This window comes from Triturus cristatus, chromosome 3_1 (assembly GCF_964204655.1).
Source record: "Triturus cristatus chromosome 3_1, aTriCri1.1, whole genome shotgun sequence".
Classification (NCBI taxonomy): Eukaryota; Metazoa; Chordata; class Amphibia; order Caudata; family Salamandridae; genus Triturus; species Triturus cristatus.
In genome coordinates, this window is record NC_140583.1 from 352,020,884 (window position 1) to 352,033,517 (window position 12,634).

Below are 12,634 nucleotides of genomic sequence, written 5' to 3' on the forward strand. Positions count from 1 at the left end.
ACAGGATCTCTTCCCCTTTGGATCCAGCCCCGCCTAGGAATGTTCCCCATCCTTCCCCACCTCAGACAACTTATTATGATGTCTCAAAATGTGGGGTGTGTACCCTAGAAATGGAAACATGCCTCTGTGCTCCCCTTATGAAAAAATCTCACTGTTGATGGCTCGATTTTGGACAACTACAGACCTCTCTCTCTCCGGCCCTTTTTTGTGAAAATTATGGACAGAGAACTACCTCACCCCACCCAATCCGGTTTTCGGGCTGCCCGCTCAACAGAATCTTCCCTACTTCTTGCGACTGAAAAGCTGAGACACAATGCGGGTTACAGTCTTACTTTGGCCTTAATACTAATTGACCTGAGATCCGCCTTTGACACTGTATCCCACGGCCTCTTGTGCCAAAGACTAAGGGAATGTGCATTGGCGGCTTGGCCCCAAGTGGCTTTCTTCTTTTTTGTCTAACCGCTCATTGCAAGTAACCCAGAGACCCTTCATCTCCGAGACACTGACTGTTCCACAGAACTCTATCTTGAGTCCCACCCTATTTAAAATTTACATGCGCCCTCTAGCAGAAACCATTGAAAAACATAATGCTGGAGTAGTATCATACGCTGATGACACAATTGATTGTCACTCTCTCTCAGCATGAGGCTGGTTCGGCTCTCCAGTTTAAATTCTGATTGGTAGAACTGGCCTCTTGGATGACAGAGAGCTGCTTAAAGCCCAATGCTAATAAAAAGGACATCCTGATAGTTAGAAAGACTTCTTCCATATGGTCAATTGTGTGGTGGCCAGATTCCCTTGGCCGGATCCCTGAACCTAAGCCGAAGATTAAAAATTTGGGAGTTTGGCTCGATACTAATCTTTTTTTTTGAACCCCAAATTAGCCTTGAGGCTGGGAAGTGCTTCGGCATTCTGAAAATATTTAAGAAGGACGCAGGACCTCCTCCCTATTGAATCACTTAAAACGGAGGTTCACGCTCTAGGCGCATCCCAGTTAGATTACTGCAATGTGCTCTACCCAGGAGATCCGAAGGGAAGCCAAAATAAACTCCAAAGAGTGCAAAATGCTGCAGCCCGCCTGGTCCTTAATCTCCCAAAAAGGGCTTGTGCCACAGCAGCTTTAGTCACCTTCCACTGGCTTTGCTGGAAAAAAGAATCTGCTTCAAGGCTCTCTGTTTCTGCCATAAGATTCTAGCTTTGAAAGGTCCCAAATACTTGTGCCCCTTGATAAAGCCCTATTCTCAGCAACGTTACCTAAGACGCTCTGAGGCCAACTTGGTGCAAATATCTAAGATCCAAAGGGCCAGATTGGGGGCATGTTCCTTTTTCGTCCTGGCAGCTAAGATTTGGGATTCCCTCCCTGCACTAATAAGAGCCAAACCTCCTGAGACTCGGTTTAGGAATCTGCTAAAAACCTGGCTCTTTAATTCCGTATAATTGTCATCTGGGCTTCGATGTTGCTTCTGCCGGGCTTCAGCAACCTAGTTTTGGTGTTAGCACGGGGGGACACTCTTGTGGTGTAACCAGGTGCTCTATAAATGTACATATTATTATACCCTGGCACATGTAGGAATGGTTGTTCTATACCAGAAGACTAGCGTTTAATCCCTGTTATGGAACTAGGATATATTATTGAAGATGCACAACGGTTCTATAGGCTTCATTTTTGTAATGAGAGAATTCTATTCATGTTACCCCATGAGTAGTAAACACACACAATAGTGTGGACAGTATAGTGCGCAACGTTGATGATTATGTGAATTAAACACTGTGATACACATATACATTCAAGGTTGTCAAAGAATTCTAATGGAAGACAACGGTATGTAGGAATGATGAGCTGTAAACGCACAATGCATGACATCAACAGTAAACAGGTGCAATGGATAAATGAAAGGGGATGATGTGGAGATACTTTAATGGGGTAACCATCTACCACGACATGGCACATTGGGACATCATTTAGGAAAGTTTAATGAATGTGTATGTAATTGTGAGCCACAGATTAATAATGTGACTCTTTTTCCACTAGGACCAGAAGTAAAGTGATGACATCAAGATTCTGTATACACCCTCCATATCAAAAAGGCATAGATTGCACCCTGTCATTGAAAAAAAACCTGGATCTATGATTCCATACGAATCTTGTGCTCTGGATGCCAAAACTAAAAAACACTAAAATTCTGAATTTAGAGGATGGTTGCTTGCTGTCATCAATCATGGTCTGATAGCGGAACCCTGGTCAAATATGTGAGGTAGCACACAACATATTTCACATTAGCACACTTCTGCTCACTAAAGGTTCTTGTGCAGTGAGTGTAATATATCCAACAAAAGGCTTTGGACATTCACTCATCTCTCAAACTGTTGAATGAGTGATGGCATTGTACCTGAAAATTGTGCCTTTAAGAATTATGTGTAATTGTTGGGTACGTAGTTACTTTTTTAAGAAGCATTTCCTAACAACATAGAGTGACAGCGCACTGATGCTGTGTGTATTGTTCCTGTAAGCATGTGACATGGCACCTGGTGGCTCAACTGTGACATGAGTGCAATTAAAGTCACCTCTGACCTTGGAAATTGACTATGGCTTAGTAGTTTGCCATTACCTATTGCAGATTGAGGCCTGGCTTGGATAACCTGGTACCCCTTGCATCTAAAACATGCCAGGAATGCAGATGATGTACCTTTTGAGATGCCAGGTGCTGATGCACATATGATCGATCTGGAAGAAGCCTGGTGACAGCTGATGCAGTACATCAAGTACTTTTATATACTCTGGAATTGCATGTAATGTACATGTTGCAGGATTAGGAGACAGTGATGTCTGTTCAAGAAACCATAGTATTGTTGAACTGTTCAATCTATACCTCTGGTTGAAGTGCCAAATGGTGTCAGCCCTTAAGTTCAGTTTTTTAGCCATAAGCAGTCTACTGTTGGGATATTTTCCGGTCATTTGCATTGATTTAACTAAACTCTGAAGCTCAAGTAAAGAGTAATATTCCTCATGACAATTAAACTAAACTTTGTAAAAAGTTTAACGAATAAAGGGAAGATCAACTAAAATCTACGCTTGTTCAACTGCAACCCTATATGACAGTTACCTTAAAGAAGCCAAAATACATGTAGTTACCTATTTTTGTGTTAACTCGTTGGTATCCACTTGGTGATTTGGATAGTGCTTTACAAATTTAAATTTCATTTCTTCAATTCTGAGGTAAACGCATCTTTCTCTGAGTTTATAAAGATATACCATGGCTTATATGTGTTCTGCACCGTATTTTGATGTTGTTTTTGTTTATAACCACCATGTTACCTATACAGTCAGATCTGTTTGCTACCATCAATCAAACACCTATGTTTTCATCTCTAAAAGGTCTAGGGCTGATCACTCAAAGCTTTTTATCTAAGGAAAGGAGGTAAGAATTATAAAGTACACAGTCATGAGAACTTAACAATGTAAAGTCTCTTTTTGGACCCCAAAATTATATTAAAATCCCTCCTCACCAAGTCACTTTACAGCACCTACATCATTAAAAAAAGGATCAGATAGTAAAATTGTGAAAGGACAATAGCGAATGATAGTGACTTAAAAGTCCTTACACAAATGTGCAAAGTGAGTATGAAAGGTGCCTCAAACTGAGATAGCTGACTCTGGAACAACTACAAAGTCATAAGCCTGTTGGATTTGAGCAATCATGACTAATCCAATTCTAAAGCAGAAAGGGGCATGACTTAGAAAATCCTAATAACTCTGACCTAATGCTCTGCCCCAACTTCAACCCATAGTAGGCATCTCAAGGGTAGGGGTTGAGAGATCTCAATATCTCCCAGGACTTTCAGGGCAATGGTTATTTGCCCTGTCCTGCATCTAATTGCAATTATGGAAATAATACGGGTCAAAGATCTGTAGTAAAACATCAGCATTTAATTTTAATACATGTATCCCATCCAGGTGATATGAACCAGTATCTAAATGCAACCAAGGTCAAAAATAATGTTATTATCACACATTCTCTACCTTATCCAAGACACAACAATGTTACTTTTTTCCAAGAATGCTCTTTAGCATTGATAATAGATCATCAACATCCCTGCCAAATAAAGGAACGTGAGGTCCATAAAATACGTTCTGCTTAAACATTAGACAAGAAAGGAGGAGGTCAAGCTAATGGATCGTTTTCACAATGTCTACTTAGCCTGAGACCAGACAACCAGGAATCCTCTTTTACAGCTCCTGTGCTAATTCAGTGATACCACAATGCCAAGCTTAATACAAAAACGAATGCTGAAGATCTTTGAATAATACAGGAAATACCCTCTTAAGCGAGTTCATTGATAACATCCTTAGAAATCACAGTTTATATCATAAGTAGGAGAGACACTTGATTAAAACGTAAAAAAAAACGGTGCCAGAAGAGATTGGTATGCATCAATTATTTACAAAACATACATTTTGGTATTGCAGATGCAAACGTGATAATCCCTTGGGTAGGTGTCTTGAGAAAGAGGAACCTTTTAAAAAACTTTTTTGACTTTTTTGCACTTTTATGCTGTTTTTATCCAACCTAAATTATCAAAATTGAACATAAAATAAAACAAGCATTTGCAATGCAACAGTTCTCGTATTTGCAAGAGTTAGAGCTATTGGCTTATTGAATGCGAATGTCTTTTAAATACAAACTTGACAAAGCAAAGCTATTGCAGGAAGGACTGCAAGACTAACTGATCTACCCAAGTATGTGGCCATTACAGTGGAGCAGTCAATTTCAAAATCCTTTATTCGATATTTAAAAAATATCATAAAAGTACAATAAGCAGTTAAAACATCATCTCAATACATTTCATTTTACATTGACCTTAGGGAGATCATTTAACATCGGTGCATTCAATGTAACCCTCTAGTGTGTCTCAATCTTATTACAACTCTAATAAAATTCGTAATACAAGCCAGTGTCAGTGGACTCTCGGCCCTTTGTAAATATAAAAGAGCAACTTTGGCATGTCTAAACTTCATTTGTTTTAAGAACCTTACTAAAAAGCGGCGTCTGGGTACTGAGTAAAAAGGGCAAAAGAATACAAAATGAAGGGTATCCTGCGGAGACCTATTGTCGCAGCCGCAGGTACCCTTCTGCTCAACCGTAACAGTAAAACCAGGCGGAGTGGAGCAGTCCCATACTGGATATCATGCTCTACCGAGAAAAGCAGGCAGAGTTTGACCGACTCGGGGACGATGATAATTATCGCACTCAGGGTAGAATAGAATGACTAGGAGCTACAGCCAAATAATACAAGAATTACCATTTCTATACACTGTAGGTTCTAACCACAGCCCATTAGAAGACCACGATATGTCATATTGCAGGTCTCCAGCAGTAGTGTCAAGGAAAAAGCAGTGTTAGAGAACAGGCAAGGATAGAGCCGCTGTGTAGTAAAGGGGTGACATAACAGACCAGCTGCTGCGAGAACGAATTGCAGCTTCCAAGGCGTGCTACTGCACCCTGGGCCAGGCAGCAGAATCGGAGGCTCGGGAGCAGCGTTCAGAAAAAGTGCCCTGTCCAGCAGTTAGGTAATGTGGGGCATAGCGTTCACTCCATACTGACTTCTGGCCTGCAGAGCCACCTAATACAAACCCACTTTCCATCATAGTGGCGCAGCCAGACTTCTGCCCTTTCCTCCGAGGAACTGCATTGTTCCTGGCATCAGAGAACACCGATTCTCTGATATCCTATTCAACAGCATTCCTGCAGTAGAGGCAGGTTACGGCAGCATTGAAGAGGCCCTGCACCCTCCCGATTCTACGGTTGATTTACTAACCATTTTAGTAATGGTGCGCATGGTGGCAAGTAGGTTACAGCTTAGCTACCAAGAGTTATTGCTTATGAAAGATTGTGATCGGTCTCGGACCGGCAGCAGAGTAAAATAAAAGTTATCCACAAATTATTACCTATCAAAGATCATGTGCAGTCCCGGAGCAGCAGTCTAGTAAAGTAAACATTATGCACACATTACTGCTAATGAAAAAGGGTACGTGGTTCCAGACTGGCTGGGGAGAAAAGTAAAAGTTATGCACACATTATTGCTTATGAAAAAGGGTGCACGGTCCCACCAGCAGCAGAGTAAAAGTTATGCATGCATTGTTGCTTATAAAAGAGGGGGCGTGGTGCAGACCAGCAGAGGAGTAAAATAAAAGTTATACTCATATTATTGTTTTATGAAAGAGGGTGCGTGGTCCGACTGGCAGCGGAGTAAAATAAAAGTTATTAGCGCAGCGACCCATGAAACGGGCACCGTGATGATGAAATAAACGCTGCAGTGTACTAGAAACAGGTGCACACACAGTGTTACATGAGCAGTACATAGAACAAATAGTCCCAAAAGAAACACATACATGCCCATAGCCTAAGACAACTATAGTTGGTCGGCGCTGCTGAGCGAGAACCGAAAGTTACATAGTGGGAGCACCAACCACTGAGGAGCCAGCAAACAAGAGTAAAGCATCAGTGAACCAATGATAAGCTGCAGGAGGGATTACACTCTGTATAGTGATTACAGCAGGTCCTGCAGACAACGCATGTGTGCTGCCTAGGCTGGACCTAAAAAGTAGGCCTACTAAAGAAACCCAGGCTACCTATTATTTGCAATGTAAAAATAAAATGTAATTAATCTACAGCCTTGTTCCGTAATACCCAAACCATAATGTAGGAAGAGGGAAAAAATCAGTGATTAAGTAACCATTAGTGGTGATCAAGCACTTGATAAAACGTAATAATAATATTGATAAAAAAAGATTACTTTTGCTTACATCTTCTGATTCAAAGACATGGCAGATCATCTTGTATTGCTTCTTTCCTTCTTGAGCTCCAGGTGTTGTCTCAATACAATCTTGCGAAGCTGATCTTGGCATTCGGCGCCTTGCCATGAGAACCACAATGTTGCCAATATCAGCGATATATGAGATTGTGCGCAATGCATGATCCATCATTGTTTCCTGCAAAAACAAACAAGTAAATTATGTACGGCCCTTCGCCATGTGGTGCTACACTAGTGAGCTCCTGGGTATGTACAAGGGTAGAGAAAATAAAGAAACCTTTTTAAATATACATTAGCAGCTGAGCATGCAATTAATAAGGAGCAGAGTCAGTTAGGAATATCTCAGTGGCAGTAAAAACTATTACTTACGCCAGATTATCGAAGGGAGAAAGCAATTCCAGGTATGCATTCACCTTTGTAGTCAGAGGTCCACGGCAAAGATACCGGCTCTACTCTATGCTCTTCTTGATTACAGTCAATAATTACCGGAGACTAAACTCCCTTTTCGAAAATATTGCTATTGTAAATCAAACCCAAGACCTTAGCATTAAAATCCACAAAATTGTTCAATACATAGTTTTTGAATTAACTATTTAGTTGAAGGAAGCATACCTATTGGATTTTTGATGAAAAGACTGTGTGATTTTGTCCTACTGAAAGACATTGTAGTCAATGCCAGGTTTTGAGGGTCACAAAACAGAACTTAATCAAAGGCTGATAATAGGCTTTAGTCACAATCCAATCATTTATTGGTGGTTCATTCTAATTTTAGGAATTGTGTTTAGTTCTAAAATGATATCTAGGGGTGGGCGGAATATGCCGTCTCTCCCCCAAATTTAGTGGAATTTTGGCAGCTCTGCAATACGGAGTTCTGGTCAAATTCTGCCAATCGCTGCATGGTGGGATTTATTGTTGTGTGCAGCTCCAGAATGGTAAATTGACAAGCGCAAGCAAGAATTTGCAGTGCCTAGCGTGATTTTCGGTAACTAGGCGGAGACCTGGCGAGATTTTTTTTTAAATGGCCAGTTGCGACCATTCATGGTCAGAAGGCTGCCGCTCAAGTAAAAATCTACTCGAGCAGCAGCAAAATCAACTTTTCCACACCGAGTAGTGCTGTTTGTGCTGATTTTTCAGTGCAGAAAATTATACAGGCACTAAATCATAGCACGAGCAGTGTAACATGCCTATTTCTGCCTGTTGGAGGAAATCCACAGAATGTCATGTTATTTCTATGCAATCCCGTGCAATTCAGCGTCCAATTCCACCAACCCAAGTGATATCACCCTGTGAAAAATGTGATCCTCTGATAATATTTGATGAACCTTCTTTGAAGACAATGGTTTTCCCTCATGATTTCCTAATAGAAACTATGGTTAGTGCTCTGGAAGCTGAAATGATGACAAATGCCACATATGTTTACAAGTATCGTATTCATCCATGTGAGAAAATTATCTGCAATGAGAGAAATATGGACCAACGACAACAACCATAACCTTTCAATTGATTTCCCAGAGATCTATTGCAGCTTCACTACTGAGTTCTAATGAACAACAAAAATGCCAGCGTGCTATATTCATGAGAAATGTTGTAAATACCAGAACACTATGTTGCTGGAATACAACATTTCAGTTTCCAGTGGAGAATTAAGACCATTTTTATAGAGTAGACTGCAGTAAATGGACAAGCAGAGGTTTTTATTTCTGTCATTGAAAATTATGTTTAGCGTTCCAAAAAGCTAAAAAGAGGATACATGTTATACAAATTCAGAAAATTCTTCCTCATTTGCCTCATCCATGTCTCATTTCCCATTTCGTACCCCATCGCAGAGTTCTAACTAGGGGTGTTCAAAATTCCTGTAATTTGCTTTCACGTAGATTACTCAAAATTACATAAAATTACACGTAGTGTTAGGAAATGAAAATCTATAACTTAGTGCTATATTTTAGCACAAAATGTATCCCTGGGTCCGTTGTTAGCATGAAGATGCAAAACCTCGTGCCAAAATAACTGCTCATGTTCTGTTGTTCCTGTGCATTTGAGATACATTTTTACTACGAATAGTGCGATTTCCGATAAATGTTTGCAAAGTGACATAATAGTATATTTTGAGGAATTTTGCGTAACAAGCAGAACATAAAATTACAAGAATTATATGAATTACGCTTATGCTCCACTTATGACAAATGTGAGGTACTCCTGAAGGTCATATAACTGAACTAGGCACTGTTGAAGTTTTAGACTTTCCTATGGAGCGGGTGCAGTGCAGCTGTGTAACATTGTATATAAGACAGAAGGATGTAGCAACTATTTAAAAGCAAGTGAAGTTGGACACAAGACTGATGATAGAAACAGACAGAAATGGATGGGTTTGGGACTCCTTTATTTCAGGAACTTGTAGAAGCAGCACTATTAAGGCCCCTATCCAGACGTTTGCACAGGAAACTATCTTCGAAGAGGATGGCTCTCCATGGCAAGTGCAGTTAGCAGTAGCCATCAGAGTACTGGCTATAGATGCCCAAAATCTGCACAACTCAGACATCCCAGTAATAGCCTGGAGAAGAACTGTGAACATACAGGTCAAGAGAATATCTTTTGAAAGGGACCTGGAAAGTTTGCATCATCAAAACAATCTTTCTTCACTGGATGCCTCTTACATTGTGGGAAAACCGCAGCCCTACCTTGAGCAAGCCCTGACAGTCTTGGCCCGGAAAAGAATTATCTACATGAGACTTCTCGCTCTGCCTATTATGGACTTTAATTCAACTTGGGCCCGGCAGGACAATCTAGTGGCCTGTCGACTTTACAGCTACCGCCGTGAATGTTGGTTCCATCTGTTGTGCAGCTGCCCAAAGCTAGTTAGTGAGCGGCAGCGCTTGGTTCTCCCCATCTGTAGGTTTTATGGCCCTCGAAGTTGAAGAGAAATTTCAGACCTGTGTTTTTCTGTTAACACAACTCAAACAGTGGCCCGATTAGGGAAATTTATAGACGCAATCCGGGCCGCACTGAAACTGAAAACTGAGACATAAAAGCAAGCAGCTGGCCAGCAGGCAAGAGAGACTGTGATAAAACTCCTCCTTAAGTCCTATGCACAGCACCTTACTGCTAGACAGGATAATAGTTCTAGCAATAGTTATTTTATTATCTTAATCGTTTTAATTTTTCAGTCTTAGTAAAACTTAGCGAGATTTTAAACATTCCTTGTTTATTGATAGAATATTGTAACAATTTTAATTAATTGAACAATAAAGTTTCATTCATACAGCAGCATGCTTCACAATAGAAGCGTATTCTGTCAGCTAGGTGAACGATCTACATGTTTATTAAAACACTGTTATTTTCACAGGCATAGTTAGGTAAAGAAGTGATATGTTGGCTGATACTGTAATGAGGGTTGTCTTAGGTACTAGTTATGAATTTTCAGGCTAGATATCGACCGCTGAGGAGTCAATCAATTTGCAACATTTTCGTGGTATTCAGTTGTCTGATTAGCAATTTGCTGTAGAGCTTATCTGGCCTAGAAGTAATACTGTGAATCATGAACTAAACAGAGATACTGAGAAACAGGATGATGATTAAAACTGGAGAAGAGAAAGCAAGAGAGCAGATATCAATTAGTTGGGCCACATAGCTTGTATCATAGAATCTTCCTGGAACTAGCTGAGATGTTAAATGGAAATGCCACTACAGTTATTGAACAGTGATGTTGATAATGCAGTGTTAGCAAACTGGAGAATTGCACACATATGATCTGTGTTCCACACAGAGCAAGGCACATGACATACATTTGCCGCATGCATATCACACCAATGCGATGTGGGTGACACAAAAACATACATATGGACCTAAGGTGGTTTTAAACTACCATAATGATATTATACACAACCAAATATATAGATTAAACAAGTTCACACCCCAAGATGCCTTCAGAGTGTTGAATGTCCTATGTGACCCCCACCCCTTCTGATCAGAATAGCATAGCACTTATGAGAAGCCTGTAGTTCAGGTCCTAACAACCAGGAAGAACCGCACTACTTTGTCCTTCTAGCTGCAGTCTGAAGTGTGGTGAGCACTCGAATGGATCATCTACTATCTTGGTAACCACACTTTCTGTTTTGGGATGCTCCACTCTCTCTGCACCTCGCTCTCAGATGGCGTTCCCTTTCTTGACCACTGCCTATCCTCGCTATGCATCACGTCCCTCTCACCTCTAATCAGATGAAAACACAGACTTTCTTTCCCTTTTTCAGCATTACATCCCAGATTGACACAAATATAAGTAACTGTCTCACAGTCATCCAGCATTAAATGGCACCCTAGTATCTCATACGTAATTTATCAAGGCAGAGGTCATCTATTTCCTGGCAACTTCTACTCTCCAAACTATATTTCTTTCCTCCATATTAGCCCTCACTCCTGATATCTATATTCACTTACCTCTGTGAGGAACCTCAGTGTTCTATTTATTACGTCCATGAATCAACAGCCTTTTAAATCCTTCACCAACTCTGCAACCAGGTTCCATCTATTGAGTACAAGGGTACTCTTCCCTAACTCGCTGACCACTATTCACCATGACGTAATAAACACCTTACTTATGAGCAATTTGTATTATTGTAATAATGTATTCTCCTCCAATGCTCCCTTTCCCACCTTCATAAAAATCACATCATTCACTATTAGGGCTCTTTGCAACCCACAAGTAAGCATGCACCGGTCTGCACAGACACCAAGATGGCTGGCTGATAACCAATAAAGAGCCAAATATCACCTTAAATGTTACAAGTAACCTCTCTCTCAGCTCTCCTATATCACCAGCTGCCCCTTGCCACTTTGTTCACTTTGCTCTGCTCATCATTACCTTCTGACTGTGGAAGCACCACCTCTCAAGCAAAGCATTCAATCCTTAAAGCGCAGTCCAATTTAATGAAGGACTAAAGGCCCAGCTTGTCTTGAATCATGAGAGAAAGCCTGCCAGAGCGCAGGCCACATAGACACATATTTTCTGAAGATGTCCTTCTTGGCAGGCCCTCTCACCCTTCTTTATTTATCGTTGCATCCTTCCAAAGTTAGGTTACAGATGCAAAAACACAGACTTCATCCTTCAGAGGAGTTAAAATGAGGTGAATCAAGGGTACAGGAGAATCATGAAGAAAGCAGACCACACTGAGGCCTCCTTGTATAAAAATGGGACAGAATAATAGCAAAAAACGTGACTGACCTTTGTGTTATGAACGCCAGATCAGAGAGGAAGTGGCCTTAAAATATTAATTTGCACATTTTGTTACTCAAATGATCTGTGATTGTTTTATAAAGGCTAATCAAATATGCCAATGCTGGCTTTATGAAGGTGCTAGTCAGTATTTCAACTATCAAAGCATTTCTTGTATGTTATTGAAGAAGGTGAGGCGCCCTGATATACCTGGATAATTCCATTCACTGGTAAATAGAAAGTGCCTTGAGTGTGTGCACCAAACAGGTCTTTAACCAGCACTTTAGCATTTGTTTGCTGTAAAGTCTTTGTTGCAGGAGTGACTGCAGATGCACCACGTGAAAATATAGAAAGCCAGTGCTCTACTGGACGAACAGGAGACTGAGGCAAAGAACGTCGCTGCATGAACAGAAGAGTGGGGGAAGACAGCCAGAGAGTGCCACTAGCCTTTCATAGTCATATTCAATCCATGGTATACCAGCCTGCAGTTCCTTTAACTGTTACTAGTAGTTCTAGATGTATTCCTCACAGTGACTCACCATCATGACACAAGAGAATTATGAACACAGCAGATGCCCTTGAATGTCTTCTTTTATTGAAAGTGACAAACGA

The 12,634-nt window shown here is 40.7% G+C and overlaps 1 protein-coding gene across 3 annotated transcripts in view; it reads right to left on the minus strand.

Annotated features, from left to right (window-relative positions):
- The window catches only part of APBA2 (amyloid beta precursor protein binding family A member 2), a 1,094,297-nt gene that overhangs the window by 239,002 nt on the left and 842,661 nt on the right, over nt 1-12,634 (minus strand). For all 3 annotated transcript variants that reach the window (XM_085644084.1, XM_085644086.1, XM_085644085.1), the window contains one exon: nt 6,806-6,991. In XM_085644084.1, coding sequence (XP_085500210.1) covers nt 6,806-6,991 — 186 coding nt within the window. The remainder of the gene's footprint in view (nt 1-6,805; nt 6,992-12,634) is intronic.